General features: G+C 34.4%; 1 protein-coding gene across 5 annotated transcripts; it reads right to left on the bottom strand.

Annotated features, from left to right (window-relative positions):
* Positions 1–6,274: 6,274 nt before the first annotated feature.
* Positions 6,275–17,779, bottom strand: sp100.4 (SP110 nuclear antigen, tandem duplicate 4). Of its 5 annotated transcripts, XM_051098178.1 has the most exons (17): positions 17,712–17,779; positions 17,430–17,499; positions 14,963–15,167; positions 12,785–12,996; positions 12,453–12,554; positions 12,141–12,274; positions 11,930–11,977; positions 11,742–11,792; positions 10,396–10,426; positions 10,145–10,294; positions 9,597–9,730; positions 7,384–7,452; positions 7,173–7,291; positions 6,988–7,090; positions 6,822–6,881; positions 6,558–6,701; positions 6,275–6,442 (listed from the first exon to the last, which is right to left on the bottom strand). In XM_051098178.1, the coding sequence occupies exons 3-17, from the start codon at positions 14,971–14,973 to the stop codon at positions 6,359–6,361; spliced, it is 1,452 nt and encodes a 483-aa protein (XP_050954135.1). In that variant the 5' UTR covers positions 14,974–15,167; positions 17,430–17,499; positions 17,712–17,779; the 3' UTR covers positions 6,275–6,358. The 5 variants fall into 5 exon arrangements, with proteins under 5 accessions (XP_050954135.1, XP_050954154.1, XP_050954162.1 ...); XM_051098197.1 differs by lacking the exons at positions 17,430–17,499; positions 17,712–17,779 and having other exon boundaries at positions 6,988–7,087; positions 14,963–15,122; XM_051098205.1 differs by lacking the exons at positions 17,430–17,499; positions 17,712–17,779 and having other exon boundaries at positions 6,988–7,087; positions 7,173–7,288; positions 14,963–15,121.
* Between the last annotated feature and the right edge of the window lie 845 nt (positions 17,780–18,624).

Here is an 18,624-nt window from a genome sequence, read left to right as displayed (position 1 = left end):
TTGAAAGTTTACTGTAGATGGATTCATGGGACAATAATGGGTCAATAATAATATATAATAATGGGTCAATATATAATGAATAAATGATGAATGGCACTGTTACACATGGTTGCAGAGAACAGGTTTAATAATTAGTCTTTAATATTCAACACAAAGGTTAATCCAAAGAAGGCAGGCAAATTAAAGCTTAAATACTAAGACAATGAGGGTATAATGACACACAGCTGGACAGAATACTGAAATCAAATCAGTGAATATGGTGGCAAATGACAAACCCAGGCAGGCGGGACTACAACCGAGACAAAAAACAAACTCAAAACTAAACATAAGTGCGATGAAGAGTAAAATGTCCCCTTACGTTAGGTACCTTCAAAATACCCATCTGAAAAGAAAAAGAGCCTAGGTTAGATAACGGCAGAGAAAATTAAGCACACTTTTATGTTGTTGTTTGTAAGTCAGTGAAAGTATTAACTATTCTTACATCCATGACACTCTTGAGGGGTGTGCCTTGGCATAATATACTCGTTTTCCAGGACTTGCTTGATCCTTTTCCACCCTTTTTCTCAAATAAATAAGGGGAGATCATATCGCTGCCATATTTAACACAATCCCTCTCTCCTAAGAAGAATAGTGTATTTTGAAACATTAAAGGAGTAGTTCACCTAAAAATGAAAATTCTGTCATTAATTACTCACCCTCATGTTGTTCCAAACACAGAAGACCTTTGTTCATCTTCAGAACACAAATTAAGATATTTTAATTTTATTAAAATAATTATTAAATCGGAGAGCTTTCTGACCCTGCAAAGACATTGCTAAAATAGTCCATATGACATCAGTGGTTGAACTGTAATATTATGAAGCTACAAGAATACTTTTTGTGTGCAAACAAAACAAAATTCTTCTCCTCTGCATCATCCCAGGCACCATTATGGAGAGTATCACATGGATGCATGTGGTACTGTTGATGTAGAACATGCATGCATTGCGCCTTGTTTACAAGCAAAGGAAACCATACGCATGTGCTACTCTCCATAATAGTGCTAATGGTGACTTGAAGGAGAAGGTTTTTTTTGTTTTTTTTTGCTTTTTCTCTTTATTGCGATAGGACAGATCATTAACTGACAGGAAGCGAAGTGGGAGAGAAAGAAGGGGGCGTGATCATAGCCTATGGCGCCATAGCATTGCCCATTGCGCAATGGCGCTGTATGTCAGCGCACTGCCCACTAGGCTATTGGCGCAGACAGGAGTAGAAGAATTTTTGAATAAATTACTTTTACTTTGCACACAAAAAGTATTTTCGTAGCTTTGTAAAATTATGTTTGAACAACTGATGTCACATGGACCATTTTAACAAAGTCCTTACTACGTTTCTGTGCCTTGACTGTGGTAGTACCCTTACTTTGTATGGAAATATAAATATCTTAATTTGTGTTCCGAAGATGAACTAAGGTCTTACGGGTTTGGAACGACATAAGGGTGAGTAATTAATGACAGAATTGTCATTTTTGAGTGAACTATCCCTTTAATAAGTGTTAATGATGTATGGATAGAAGTCTAATCACATTCATTTATTAGATTCCAAAAATGCATCTAAATATTAAATAACTGTAAATTATTTTAAAAAGTGTCATATGTAAGTAATTCAGAGAGAGAGAGAGAGAGAGAGAGAGAGAGAGAGAGAGAACTACATAAAGGCCTAAACTACATAAGAAACCGAAAGACAATAGAACACATGTTGTAACAATATATAGTTTTATGCCAGTTGTAACATTTGAAAGATGCATTTTGTTAAGTCACTGAATGTCCTGAAATAGCTAAAAATACTAAATACATGCCTAAAATAATACTAATAGTAATATTAATGAATTGGTTTTAGTAATTAACACATTTTTTCAGTTGTCAAAAAATTACAGAAGAATTACAAATCCCCCCCAAAGTAAATAAGTTTCCATGTAAGAAAAATGATCAGCGGTCGTTGGAAGTCAACATGTGACAATGTGAATCATGTAAATACTGAGGGTCACTTACTGTTATACAGTGCGTCTCTGTCCAGCTTTGCTTTTTTTTTCTTCTTTTCCCTCCCCACATGTGACAGGAAGCCATCTCTTGTGTTCAGGCTTGTCCCACACTGTAAAAAATTATTGTGATTAACAGGAAAAGGCTGTAAAAATGCAGAAAAGTTAATTGGTTAACAGTAGGTTTCCATACTATCTACGGGGAATAACTGTAATTGCATTTAATGTGATTTTACAGTAAAATACTGTTAAAATTATGGTTTTTGGAAGTGAAAAATAAAAAAAATCATTGAATAATTTACAGTGAAAAAACATAAATTGACACTTCCAGAATTCCCTGTTTTTTTCATTGAAATATCTGTTTCTTCTTATTTTTTTTCTTATCAGTTACGTGCAATATGGTTTGTCTTACATCTAATGCTGTTAAATGAATGTTTATTGCATTATTTCAGTATCATATGTGTTACCATGATGATGTTTGGTATTTGTGTTAATGGCACAGCATGCCGTCTATATACAAGTATTTCCCTCCTGAGCTTGTGGAAAAGCGGCTTGTGATGAGCCTTGATTCATCATGTTACTTCCTCATCACCACCAGATTTTTGGTGGTTGTCAGTGTATTACAGTGGTTCAAAATAGATATTAGTACTTTAATAGGTTGGTATATTAACATTACATCAGTTAATAAAATCCATTCATATTGTGAATTTAAGTTAAGTCTGTACAACCTAAAATGTCTGGCAAAGCTCACCTTTTTCAGTGTCTGTTTCCGTTATGTGGCTGTTAGTGCTTTGTGATGATGAATCAGCTTGGTTATTCACAGGGTTGCGTTACGTTAAGTTTATGAATAGCAGATGTCATTTTTTTTTTTTTTTTAAGCCAGACTATCACTTTTCACCTGTGTCTGTGTGTCATCACGTTTCCTCTTCTGCCATGACAACTGTGCTTGTTTCAATATATTGACAATACTAAAAAAAAGTTTGATCAATAAAAAAGTGCACCCTGGTATGATATTCTGTTACAGGATACAAAACACCTTTACCTGAGAGCTTCAATTTTTCTCACACAGCCAGCTCAAATCTTCCTGGTTGAGTATTTTACAAATATGAAAAGCAGCATGTCATGTCTTGTCATGTTACCACTGATTCATGTGTGGCCTGTGGGAGGTAAGGAAGCAGCACAGGATACAAAAATATTCTGAGGGCTGTCTTTGAGAAGGACAGCAATGTATGTATGTATGTATGTATTACACAGACCATAGAGATGGTAAGTAAAGTTCGAGCAGGCTTTATTGAACACAATGGCATCAGACAGGTGAGATGCCACGCACACATACGTTTACAGGCACTGATGAAGAGGTAAACACTTTCTTTTCTTGTAGGATGAACACACCACACTTGGAGATGGAAACACAGAGCTAGAGACTAGAGACACAGAACTGGACACTGGAAATCGTAGAATGGAGACTTGGGTGTGGAAACAAACAACAGGTAAGTAGGCTTCAGGTGAATAACAATCCAAGGAGAATATCTGTTAGGTCTTAGACAAGACTAGACAATCTCTGTGTCTGTGTGTGGTGAGTCATTTTAACCAGTGACAATGAGAAGGTGAACAGCAGGAGGAATGATGGGAAATGTAGTTCAGATTAGGTTACAGAACTGATAACAGGAATAGTTACAACCTTCAAAAACTTCAAGGTTCAACTACACTGTAAAAAAACAATTTGTTGAGTCAACTTAAAATAATTTGTAACCTGGCTGCCTAAAAATTTTAAGTTCTGTCAACTCAAAAAAAAATGTTAAATTATACTAAGTGACAACTTAGATATTTGAGTTGAATCAACTTAAAATTTTAAGGCAGCAAACACAAATATCTAAGTTGTTACTTAGTCCAACTTAACATTTCAAGTTGACTAAACTTATTTTAGTTGACTGAACTTAAAAATTTAAGGCAGCAGGGTAACAAATTATTTTAAGATGACTCAACAAATTGTTTTTTATTTTTTTACAGTGTGTAGGAAAATTCATTCTTTTTGAATTGCACTAAAATGAAACAGTAAAACAACATATCAATATAACAAAACAATAAAAAAATGAAATATTGTTGAGGCTAATATTTGAATAAAATAAAAACAGTACATTAGCCTACCATTAGAGTCCACACTTCTCAGAAATTATATGTTGAGTACAAAAAAAAACAAAAAAAAAAAACAACAGTTTTTCACTTTAAACTGGGAAATACACTGGGCTTTAAATAAAGTAAATTAAATTTGCACGTGTCCAAAATGTGATCAAACCTGATCCACCTCATGCATTCCGTAAACTTTCTTAAACACGATCCATGAAACATTTAGTATTAACATACTATTAATACTATATGAAGAGTTCAGATGCAACAACCCCTAAATCCATCTGATGTATTTCTTTAAAATTCGCATTTCTTTCTGGCTACTTTGTATAGGTTTCTATGTAAGTACTGGTACTTCTGATTGGGCTGAGGCTGGAATTTAACGCGTTTGAAGTTAAAGTATTTGATGGACATATACTATGTGTCGAGAGCATTCACTCAGTATCATTATCTCATTTTTGACTGAGATGGCTTTTAGCTGGTTTTGCATCTGAACTCTTCATATATTTGAAAGACCAAAGTGATTTGTATGTTCAAAGGCTTGTGCGTCATATGTCTGTCAAATCTGAAGAAAAAACATCACACATGTGTTTGTGCTTTAGGAAATTTTGAGACTATACTGTCAGCATGATGTTAGCTCTAAACTGCTGGATGATAGAAGTATAGAAATAGAAGTGGGGTAATTTAAGCCAAAAGTCCTGGGTTAAGTTGAGCCAGTGACTAAACACAATTTTTTTGTTAATTTTGTTCTGAAAATTGGCCCTTTAAGAAACTTTATTTCCCTGCAACATTTATAAGTGGGATGTTAAGAATTATAGAATAAGTATAGAACTTTCAATGACTTTGATACCGAAAGTAAACATTCTGGTAATAGACCACACAACTTCCCAAAAACTACTAATCTCTGAGCACTGTCAGAATATATGCAGATGATGTGCCTCCTCAACTCCACAATTCCTCCAACATGGATAGAGAACCCTCATTTGTAATGTCTTAATGTCCTCGGTGTAATAAATCAAGTCAAATTTTCCCAGCAGAACTCCCGGCACTTTCTACAAAATGAGGAGATTCCTGAATAAACCCATTGTTTGAACCTGTGGTTCATTGTCCCTGGTTTAAAGTATGGGTCATGTGCCATGAAGTTCAAAATATGAATTTGCTTCTCCAAATGAAGTTCCTTAACCTGGTAAACCAGATTTTTAAAGTAAACTGAGTTAGTGAGTTAAGATAATGGATCTGCCTTCAGAAAATCAATCTTTCACCTGTAAAAGCTTGAACTGGCATCCCTTGAGTCTCATGTTCTGTTTCCTTCAATTTTGTCTCCACTTCTCACACAGTGGTCTTGATCATGTGGCATAGTAATAATCTTTCAGATTATGGAGGGACATTTCTCTTACTTTTATTCAGCTGCAATTATACCTAATTCCAAATTAACATACAAAAGTGTTTACCCCAGTCATGAGGTTGTTTAAGGGGTATTTCCACAGAGAGCACTTGGAGAAGGTATAGCATTCTATTTCATGCTTTCAGTTCTTGAGGTAAAACCTAAATATGGGAGGAAGGAGCAATGCTTAAGATCATATTTAATTTTATCATTTATTATATTATAGTTCCTCTAATACAACTCTGTTTTTGTGTTAGCCTTATTCGCATATATTTTACATGAATTTAGTTTCAAATTAATATTAAACTTATACTTGTGTTTCTTTGTTAGGTTAAAACAAAATGACAAAATGTTTTGTATTTTTAATTTGTATTTAGAAAACTGTCTGTACCCTTCAGAAAGAACAAATAAATTATAAGGTGATTTATCTGGATTAGAGACATACTAACAATCATCAGTCTTTTGCCTTGAACTAAAGCAAATATTTATAATCTACATTCACAACTGACACAGCTCTACATGAGCTACAAAGAGTTTTATCTTTCCCCTTTTTAGGTATAATTGAAATGATTACTTACCTCCAAGAGTGAGAATAAAAATGAATGTACATATTTAAGTGTACATTACTTTCAAGTGCTCACTTTAAAGAAGTCAACTAAAAAAATCAACTCAACTCACCCCGATCTCCTTACTGTCTTTTACACCTCACCAGCTCCACCCACAATGAATGACAAATTTGCTCACAATTGTTATAACTGCACAGTTTTTATTTTTCTGTTATTTTTGTACACATAAATGCCACCATATAAGGTCTAGCAAAAGTCTTTTTGCTACAGCGTGATATTAAAGATGCTTTCAAACTCCCTTTTGAATACTTCTTTCAGCCTAGAAGTCATTCTGCTGGAGTCATTATCCTACAGAAAAGTGAAAGATAGAAAATAGACAGAATTTAGCCTGTAAAAATAAGATGACAAGTGCAAATGGTTAAGACTGCTGTCATTATTAAAGGTTGCTCACAATAATGCTCACCCTATTGGAAGTGCAAAAGTTGCTGAAAATGAGTTCAATATCTGAGACAAACTCTTCCACTGTTTTATAGTCATTATTCTCCAAGTTCATTTTTACTCTGCCCAGCATCATGGGACCACAGATGTTCTCACTGTATCCTGAAACCTAGACACCAGCAGTGCAGACATTACATGCTGTTGGCATTAAATATACATATACATATTACATATAAAAGCTTTAAATAATGATTAAGAGTCAAGTGACCCTCTTGAATATGAGATTTACATTGGTACAGGGGTCAGTCATAATCTCATGTAGCAGGTGTAACAGCAGGTACTGGCAGTGCTAGAAGAGAATCAACCAGACTGTAAGTGTTAAAAAATGTAAGAAATGTTGTTTTGGACCCCACTGACTTCCAGTGTATGGGCTAAAAATTTTTCATATACTTTACCGGTGTGTACTGAGAGACTGGACTGCTCAAAACATCCTGATGGGTCTTTTGACTAGAACTTTTCATGTTCTTCATTCCACAAAACGTGCAGCTCCACTTGCTTCTGTAAACACAAAACACACAATATCACACACAGTCAGATGTTCAGTCTGTCTGCTCTAGCATGATTTCTCTCTCTCTCTCACCCAGATGAGTCTCCATCTACAGCTGGTAGGTGACAGTGTGAATGAAAAGCTCGTGGACAATCATCACAGCACACAAGATCTCCCTCAGAGTCGCATATGAAACACGCGTCATCATTCTGCTGGGACAGGAGTTCACAGAGGATATTTAGTGATATTTAGTTTATATGTTGATGTCCTGACATGGCTGTAATTGTAGGTGATGGTATCTTACTAGGTACTGATTGAGGTCTTCACAAACATTACAATCACAGTTTATCATATGCAGTTCCAGAACTCCTTTCTGAAAAGCATGTAAGAATGAAGTGTCAATTATTTCAGAGAGTTTAAATGTAAATGTCATGTGCAACGGGACAAGTATGATACACATATGTATACATTTCTCTATGAAGATTCTATAAAATAATAAAGAATAATAACAAAAACAATAGATGTGCTGTTATAGTCAACTTAATAAATATAAGAAGTATACTTAATAATATATAACTGCAGTTTGATTGATATTACTATATATACAGTCATGTGAAAAAGTTAAGACACCCTATTGAATTCTGTGGTTTTCCGTATCAGGACATCATCAAAATACTGGTTCTTGGCTGGTCTTAAAGTTTAGAAAATAAAACCCGATGAACAACAACACATGACAAATTGCACCGTGTCATTATTTACTGAACAATAATAAAGCCAAAATGGAAAAGCCATGTGTGACAAAATTAGGACACCTTTACTGTTAACATTGGAATTAAGAGGGTAAATAACAGTCAAGCACTGCTAATTAAATACCTTTGATTAACTGATCATCAACAAGTCTGAGCACCTCTATAAAAGCATAAGCTTTGGCAGTTTGCTGGTCTGGAGCCTTCAGGTGTGTGTTCACACAATGCCAAGGAGGTAAGACATCAGCAATCATCTTAGAGAAGCAATTGCTGCTGCCATCAATCTGAGAAGAGTAATACGGCCATTTCCAAACTATTTGATGTTATTCACAAGTGGAAGACATTTAAAACAGACACCTCTCCTTCCAGGAGTGGACGTCCCATTGCAGCACAGTTTAGGTCTGCAAAGTTGCATCTGAACAAAACACAAGTCTTCTTGAATAATGTCCTTTGAACAGACGAGACCGAAGTGGAGATGTTTGGCCATAATGCACAGCACCAAGTTTGGTGAAAACCTAAAGAGCATATCAGCACAAACACCTCATACCAAAAGACAAGCATGCTGGAGGAGGGCTGGTCATTTTGGGCTTGTTTTGTAGCCACAGGACCTGGGCACCTCACAGTCATTGAGTTGGCCATGAACTCCTCTGTATATCAAAGTATTCTAGAGTCGGGCATCTGTCCGACATCTAAAGTTGGGTCTAATTTGGGTCATGCAACAGGACAATGATCCCAAGCACACCAGCAAATCTAAAACAGAATTGCAGAAAAGAAAAGAATCAGGGTGTTGCAATAGCCCAGTCAAAGTCCAGAGCTCATCCTGACTCAAATGCTGTGGTGAGAGCTGTACATACGCAAATGCCCACAAACCTCAATAAACTGGAGCAACGCTGAAAAGAAGAGTGGTCCAAATTCCTCCAGAACAATGTGAGAGACTGATAAAGTCACACAGAAAATGAATGCTGCAAGTTATTGCTAAAAGTGCATCTACAGGCAACTGACTCATACACTCTTAAAAATAAAGGTGCTTCCATAAAGAATCTTTAACATCTGAAGAACCTTTATGTTTCACAAAAGGTTCTTTGTGGTGCAAGAAGGTTCTTCAGATTATAAAAAGGTAAGAAAGAGATGGTTCTTTAAAGAACCTTTGACTGAATGGTTCTTTGTGGAACCAAAAATGCTTTTTCTATGGCATCACTGTGAAGATCCTTTTAATGCACCTTTATTTTTAAGAGTGTAGGGTGTCCTAACTTTGTCACACATGGCCTATTTCCTCTTGGCTGTATTTTTCTTAAATAAATAATGTCACTTTGTGATATGCCATGTGATGATGTTTATCTGAGGATTTATTTTCCAAATTTTAAGACCTGCCAAGGACCAGATAATTTTTATTATATCCTGATACAGAAAACCATGTAATTCAATAGGATGTCCTAACTTTTTTACTTGACTGTCGAAAAACTCCAATCATATTTTCTCCTTTAACTTCAAAAATCATTTCAAAATCATCCTACATCGCTGCAGAAGTACTGACCCAGTCTTTGCAAAGACCAAACACCCTTAACAAAAAAGGTAAAACAGGGATATAGGGCAATTTTAAAGTTGAGGGAGAAAATGAGATGGGAATTTTTTGACATACCCTAACTTTCACACACACATACACACACACACACACACACACACACACACACACACACACACACAATTCATTTTAAGCATTACAATTTGTCTGCTTAACCTAACACACACACACATACAATTCATTTTTTACCATTATAAGTTTCCCCAGAGGTACCCCATTGGATAAAATGTCTTTTCTCCATGTTCCATCCGGTTTGCTCACTCTGATGAACTCCTCAGGTGTCAGCCAGAAGTCTTTTGTTCTTATGCATCTCCCACAGTGCCCTGGAATAACAACACAAAAGCTCTGTGCTATACTTTAAGAAACTCAGCTATGCATTAGTCCAAGACATATTTGAGCATCTATAAGTCACACATAAATGCCTAAATGCCACTGCAGTAGATACAAAATAACAAACTAAAAACTAAGAAATGTTGCCAGAGCTTAACATAGCTTCATTGTTGCTCCAAGACTTTTAATCAGCTGGTGTTTTTGGTGATTTCTGTGACATACTTTGCTCATATGTGTGTGCTAACTTTCTTAAGAATAAATGGCACTTTTGTATTTTGTCTGCAATCTCCAGGCATTTTTAGGTGTGCCTAAAGTGTCCAAATATTCTAAATGTAAAAATACACACATTATACAAACACGTTATATATATTATTCTATTTTTAGTATATATATGCTCACTCACACACCTGTGGCAAAGCGATTTTTGTGTAGGACGCCAGAGCCAGAACAACAGGTAACAGGTAGGGTTGTACCATCAAACATGGTCATGTCAATAATATCTTCATTATCCTCATCAAGAACTTTGCCATTGTCATCACCGTTCCTGCCATTTAATTCTACAACAAATGCAGAAACACTGAGGAAACAGAATATAAAGACTGCAACAGAAACGGCTGATATTAATAAGCATATTGTTATGGGTCACTATTATACTGACCGGAGCAGGAGGGGAACAGCTGCCTCTGATACTGTGAAAATTAAGAGATGCAGGCAAGTCAATTTAGCTGAGATTCTGTGTCCTAAACATCTAATCTCTGTCTGGATTTTTTTTTTTTTTTAGTTTAAATGTAAAATCATCAGGAATTAAGTTAAAGAAGAAGTCCACTTTCAGAACAAAAATTGACAGATTTTTTCCAGTTCATGACAGTTAGGGTATGTTGAAAAACTCCTATCTCATTTTTTCCCTCAACTTTAAAATCACCCTATATCGCTGTTTTACCTTTTTTGTTAAGGGTGTTTGATCTTCTTTGCAAAGACTGGGTCAGTACTTCTGCAGCGATGTTGGATGATTTTGAAATGATTTTTGAAGTTGAAGGAGAAAATACGATTGGAGTTTTTCGACATACCCTAACTGTCTTGAGTCAGAATACACAGAGTTCAGGGAGAGCAAGGCAAGACGAGTGTTTAAGATTAATAAGTATTTAAACTGTATGAACATCTTGGATGACAATGGGTGAGTACATTATCTGTCAATTTTTGTTCTGGAAGTGAACTTCTCCTTTAAGGAGATAGTTTTTAATCTTTAATTACTCACTCTCATGTCGTTACAAACGCGTAAGACCTTTGTTCATCTACGCTAATTAAGATATCTGAAATCATAAAATGATATCTGAATTTCATGAAATTTGAGAGCTTTCTAACCCTGCATAGACAGCAATGTGACTGACATGTTCAAGACCCAGAAAGGTAGTAAGGACATTAAAACAGTTAAAACAGTCCATATGACATTAGTGGTTCAACCGTATTGTTATGAAGCTACTTTTTGTGGACAAAGAAAACAAAAATAACTTTGTTTAACAATTTCTTCTCTTCCATGTCAGTCTTAGATGCATGTTCATAAGAGTACCACAGCACATTCAGACATAGAATGTCTGTCTCTTTTAGTTCTTCGTCTGTGTATTCTGGTTCAAATAAGTAAGGCTGGGCAAAAAATTGCAAGTCATCCAATCTGTCACTGTTTTATGTACAGAAAGTGTCTTCCTCTGCTTGTAAACAAGGAGCAGTGCATCCAGGTTCTACATTAGACTGACATGGAAGAAAAGAAATTGTTGAATAAAGTTATTTTTGTTTTCTTTGAGCACAAAACGTATTCTCATAGCTTCAACATTACGGTTGCTGTCTATTCAGTCAAAAAGCTCTTGGATTAATATCTTAATTTGTGTTTCCCAAAAAGAAACGAAGGACTTACAGGTTTTCAAAATGACATGAGGATGAGTAATTAATGACAGAATTTTCATTTTTGGGTGAACTATCCCTTTAAAGTCAAAGTTATCAAGATCTAACCTTTCCTTTTCTGAGTCTGTCAACAACAGGTGAGGATTCAGGAGAGTCATTCTGTGGAACAGAAGTGAATATACAAGAACAATGTAATACCTTTTATTTAGAATAAAAAAAAAAAAAATATATATATATATATATATATATATATATATATATATATATTTGAGCTAGTTATACAAAAACAGTCAAACCTGTTTATTCTTAACCCCACTTTTCTTAAAGGATGACAGAAGTCCAGCCTATGGATGGAAGACGTGTTCAGCTTATCAACACTGATATATGTTATTGTTTTATTTGAATTAACACTCAGAAATTTACGTTTATTAATAACGTAACCTTTTGGCAATAATTGAATGCTTATAATTGCGCTTGATTGTGGATTATTTAAACCATTTTATGTACCTCTATGAATTTCTGGAGTGGATTATTATTACAGAAGATGCTGGTCTTCCACTTTTTGCTTCTCTCCTTGCCACCAAACCTCTCAAATTCGCTGGGCTTGAACCACTGGTCTTCACTAAAGATGCACTTCTCCACTGAAAACAGATATAATTTATCTAAAACAGATAATATTTATCTGAAATAATACTGAACTTACTTTAGGACTTGTTTTAGAGCAAGTGTTTTGAACATAGACACTCCACGATTATGTCTTTAAGACATTCTTCATCGGGTGACTCTACACATGTATATTAAATCCATAAGTGCACCTACTGTTATTATATTTCTTCACATGCAGAATGCCTTTTTTATCTCCACATGTGACAGGAAGTTCAGATACGTTTCCAAAAAGTTGTGTCAAATACAGGCTGGAATCTGAAACAAATATCACAAATATCAAATATCGCACAGACCTGTTCTATTAAACAAATTTATATATATATAAATTTAAACAAAACTTATTTTAGACATCAATACAGCTTCAACTCAGTCACATTACAAGCAGAGCAGCATTAATGAATCTCTTCAGAATTCATCTAATTGTTTTGTAATGTAACCACCTAAATATACTGTACTTTGGAAAGCTCATTTGTGGACTTTAGTACCTTCAGCTTGTCTCTTCTTGGGTGTACAGAGGGAAGATGGCCCTGTCTGTTTACAGTCATGTTTTCTTTTTTTCCCTCGTTTTACATTCTTCGAGCTGTCATTCTCACTCAGACTGTCAGATCCGGTGCTACTCTTTAGATCCCATTCTGATTCAGTTTCTGAGTCAGAGGTTGTGTCTATGTTCGACTCTTCTTCCATGTCCTGTGGTTCTCTGAAAAACATGTGACATTAATTATACATTTTTCATGTGTAAAAACATCAATTTTAAACATGATCATGTGAACTTTCTTTCTGTTTATGTAATGATGAATCAAAATAGGTTACAACAATGATATGATACATAACTGTAAAAAATGATTTGTTGACACAACTTGACTTAGTCAAGTCATTTTGTTGCATTGACTTTAAGTTTAGCAAACACTAGGTGTTAAGTTCACTCAACTTATATATAGTTGTTGAAATAACTTGCAGTAAATTGAACCAAAGAACTGTATCAATTAAAAAGCATGTTGTAGCCAGTCAGAACTAATCCATGGCTCCCATCATGCATTGTGGCATGAATAAATTATGAGCTGAATTGACTTTGTAATTTCTTTTATTCTTACTACTTTCTTTTGTTTTCGTTGTTTTTATGTGACTTTTGGTAGCTTGTTTTGTGATGTTCAGAGTTGATCTGTTTATCTGAATATGCTGTTTGTCACCGTTGCTGAGATTCATACACTGGTTCTTGATGTCTGTGTGTACCTAAACAAACAGACTTTTTCAGAAAGTTTTTTTTTTTTTTTTTTTTTTTTTTTTTTTAAATCAGAACAGCTTGTAAGAAATTCTTCTAAAACATATAAAATTACAAGATCATTTGTTGTGGAATCACAAGGCTGACATTAATTATTCAAGACAATCTTTATTTGGCTATAATCACTGCTTTTGTTTAGAGTCTAATCTCTGAGTTATATTTGCAATAAAGGAAAGATAACTCAAAAATTAAACTCCAAATGAGTTAAATGATTTAGGTCAAAAAATGATTATGTTAAAACATAATCATCACCACCTGATGACTTGTGTTCTTGGCTTGTCTGGCTGTTTTAACACAATCACAGTAGCCAAAGAAAAGTTAAAGTTAAAAATGGAAATGTCAAGAGCCCAACTAATGCAAATACTAATCACGATAATGGTTGCTTAAAAATTGTGATTTTTCTTCTTTGGTGATTCTGCTTGTTAACATCAGATGTCTTCAATAATGATCAGTCGTCACTTAATTAATCATTAATTATCTGTGTCTGTCCCAACTTCGTTAAAAAAGTATGTCATCATGACGTAGACTATCTGGCACATGTGCATTACACAGAAAGTTGATAGAACCTATGTTTTGTTGTTATATGAACATGTTATTTAAAGTTTTCAGTTCCTATTTAAGTTGGGGTTGTTCCAACTTGTCCTATTGTGTAGTGAGACACTGAAAGTTGACAGGACATGATTTAACTTGTCCACCTGACTAAAACTCAGAATCATTTTTTACAGTGATGAACATGTCTATAAAAAGTAATTTACAGATAAAGGAAATTTATAATGAAGTGAAATATTTCACTGTAAAGGAAAATACACAAATTGACCGATGGTCACTTCTTTTAACAATAAAATTTATAATACAACTTTGCAAGTTTACATATAGTTACATGTACATATTGTTAAATGTAAAATATAAATCTATTAAAGTAGTAGTAATATATAATTTTACAGTAAGGTTACATTTATTCTCTTTTATTACTAGGCTATACTGTATGTGGCACAGTCATTTAACTTTTTACAGTGCACATAAATGCTGTGATCGCAAAACTGAAAGTTGCCTCCTGAACTGTTCTTTTGAAATCAGTGTGACATAGAGAAAAAAAAAAAAAAAACAAACAGAATAAGTAAAGAATAGAAACCACAGACCAGAAAATACTGGCAACGTTAAACTTGTACTTACTTTGCTGTGTTTACAACTTGCTGTCAGTTTTCCTAGTTTCCTCTTTCTCTTAGGCAAAGATTGTTACGCACATACAAACACAGTGTAATCTCCTTCCGTTTAACATGTTTCACCTAACCACACCTTTTAGCAGTTGTGCCTTCTTTATGCGTCACTGAGGAATGCAGAATTGATCACTTAAAAAAAATTAAAGATATAGAGAAACACTTACTTGCAGGTCATTCAGAATTTAAATTACAGGTCATTTTCTGAATCTGAACGACTTTTATTTTAGGTAGGAAGCAGAAAACTAGGAACCAGAATGACAGAACAACAGACTGTAGTAAAACTCCTCCTCTTCATTACGCAAGAGAGCGCCTACAGGGAACTTTGATCTGCTGTATTTGCCTCAGATACACACTGACACAGAAATGAAACTGAATATTAAAGTGAAGGATAACCATATGATTTTATAGTGACGTAACAATACAAATAGAAAAAAATTATTAGTCACACTATTCTTTCAAACCAGCACTTCTCAACACATGATTATTATTATTATGACTATTTTAATATTAACTATTAAAAGCTTAGAAATTTTGTACATTCAACTGTCATATTTTGCAGTAGTTCTTTTTCAATATCATAAATAGATAATTAAAAGAATAAATAAATAATAATTAAAAGAATCTGACTGACATAAATCACAAGGATGAGTTTTTATCACACACAAATAAGAAATAGGTTAGACAAAGTACATGTCTCTCCTGAACATAGAGAAACATACAGATATATATACAGAGAATATACATATATATATATATATATATATATATAAAATGTCACAAACAGTTGAATAACAATTACCCACATTCTTCAAAATATCATCTTTTGTTTTCTTCAGAAGATAGAAACTCATACAGGCTTGGAACAATTTGAGTATGAGTAAATGATGATAATCTAATTATCATCAGAATCTAATCGCTGGGGTTTATTTGTAGCAATAGCCAAAAATACATTATGGGTCAAAATTATTGATTTTTCTTTTATGGCAAAAATCATTAAAAAGTTAAAGTAAAGATCATGTTCCATGAAGATATTTTGTAAAATTCCTACTGTAAATGTATAAAAACTTAATTTTTGATTAATCATATACATTGTTAAGAACATTATTTGAAGAACTTTAAAGGCAATTTTCTCAATATTTTGAGATTCCTCTCAGATTCCTGATTTTTAAATAGTTGTATCTCGGCCAAATATTGTCCTATCCTAACAAACTATACATCAATGCAAAGCTTATTATCCAGCTTTCATATGATAAGGGTGGTTGCAGCAAGATAATTCAATTATGAGATCATTTAGCCCAGTGTTATAGAAACAAAAGCACCATTATTAACCACAACTGTATAACTATTTAACCAAAGTCAAGCAGTTCAGTCAGAAATCTAGTCTCACCTGATACTCAGCCCTAAACTCAGTCTAACCTGAGATCTAGCATGTACTTAACCCTGGACACAAATTTGCGGTAACATGCACCTTTACTCAATATACTTGAGAAAATCATTTTAGAGTAAGCCAGAATTATATCAAATGTAACCATTTATTATTAATGAGGTAAATATGTAACATGCTAATTACAAAGTCAATTCAAAGATATCAAATCAATACAAAACATCAAATTCTCAAAGATAAACCTAAGAGTAAAAGATACCTGACCTCAGAAAGATGTGGAGTGTATGGACAGTCCACACTATAGACTACAGAAATGCCCTGAGCCTCTTGCAGCTTTTCCATAAGTACTCATACCAAGACAAACAGTCTCCAAATGGAGAAAGGAACCAAAAATTGGAATTTACGTTGATATGAAGACATGAAGATTTTGTATCGTTTGAGGACAGGTGGCAATTTGCATGAAACTTTAATATACTTTATTTCACTTCAGATGCTCTTGCATCAGTTCAGGATATCCATCTTGTCCAAAACAGGGTTACTATGTATTGCACCTGCTTTCAACGTATACAACTGTAGAATTCATCCCTTTTGAAGAGTTCTGGACTGAGCTAAAATATGACTGGCTCTTAGCTGAAGAATGTGGTGTCTCACAGTTGTTTGAACTTTTGTCTGAGGATGTGGTAACTGGATGATAATTCAGTATAACAGGGATAAGCAGTGTCAGTCCTGGAGTGCCGATGTCCTGCAGAGTTTAGTTCCAATCCTGAAAAAAACCCTCACCTGTAGCCTTAGTAATCCTGAAAACATTGATTAGCTTGTTCAGGTGTGTTTAATTAGGGTTGGATCTAAACTCTGCAGGACATCGGCACTCCAGGACCGACATTGACTATCCCTGAAATATAGCCTCCACCGCGCAGAACACAGTAAGCAAGGATTCATCATCCAATACTTGCTGCATCACCACTGAACAAAGCATCTTCTTGCCCTAAGCGCTTACAGCCAAATCCCCCAACATGTGATTTTCTAATGATCTTGAAGACACGGATTAGCATGTTTAAGTGTCTTTGATCAGGGTTAGAGCTAAATTCTGCAGCAAAGTGGATCTCGAGAGCCAGAGAGCATCCCTGAACTTAGTCATATACTTCATCCATTCATTCTCCAAATTGCCTGTCCTTTGCAGCATTTCATGCATCTTACATACATTATAATGAGATTAATAAATATTCAAAAAAGCTGTTATTGGATACTGAAGATTTTCTGGAACTCTTCCTCAAACATTTTCTTCAACCCGGCACCCATTTGGCCAAACTCATTGTCCTTTAAAGAGCAAGAAAACAAAGTAAAAAAAAAAAAAAAAAAAAATAAATCAATAAATCAATCTTTTAAAAATCACATCCTCTTGTGAAGTTAATAATCTCGGCAATAATAATCAATAATGTCCAATATATAACATTGCAAAGCAACTTCATTTTAACAAGCTCTTGATTTGTTGGTGATTAATTTATTATGTAACATGTTCCAGATCTTACCCTATTGAATGTGCTGCAGTTGCTGAAAATGAGCTGAATGTCAGAGACAAATGCTCCTATTTCTGGTTTTATTTGTTTTATTTATTTTAATCCATTTTATTCTATTTATAAAATATTTTAAATTAAACTAAGGCATGAAAAGAATAGCAAATGTAAACGACATCAAGAAGAATGTGACGATCTCACCTTTTTGTGTGGATCCTTAAAAAAAAGTTTCTGGATGTCCTCTCTGTACACACATAACAGTAGGTAGTGGCAGTGCTAAAGATGACAAACAACACACATATCCACAGTCAGGCCCATAAATAATTATTCTGTTTCTAAACCTGCTGAGCAGACGATGTAGGCAGTAATTTAAGGCAATGAAGGCTGTTACAAAATGTGAAAAATGTGCTTGTTTACCAATCTGTATTGAGACACTGGGGCATCAAAAGCCTCTTGTTCAGACATGTTAGTTGAGTCACACCATTTTTGACTGTTTCTTAACACACAAAAGGTACAAATCCATTCCCTACAAGTAAACACACACATATACAGGATGAATGTACAGCACACATGCTGATTTATTGATTTAATGATTTAATGATTTCTGTTCTGTTTGTCTCTCTCACCCCGTTGAGTCTCCATGTACAGCTGGTAGTGACAGTGTGAATGAAAAGCTCGTGGACACTCGTCACAACACACAAGATCTCCCTCGGAGCGACACACGTAACACTCGTCATCATTGTTCTGGGCCATCTAGTCACAGGATGACATGACACAACATAACTTTTTATCATCATCACAGAAATAAGGTACATTTTGCATCAGGAACATTATATTAATTTCTTGAGAAAACTTGAGTTACTTCTGATGAACTCACACACACAAAAGTAAATATTTTAAAAGAATAATTAAAAAATTTTAAAGGGGT

The sequence above is a fragment of the Labeo rohita genome, chromosome 3 (assembly GCF_022985175.1).
Source record: "Labeo rohita strain BAU-BD-2019 chromosome 3, IGBB_LRoh.1.0, whole genome shotgun sequence".
In the NCBI taxonomy this organism is placed as follows: Eukaryota; Metazoa; Chordata; class Actinopteri; order Cypriniformes; family Cyprinidae; genus Labeo; species Labeo rohita.
The sequence above is the reverse complement of the archived record's forward strand: the minus strand, read 5'-3'. Positions and strand labels throughout refer to the sequence as shown.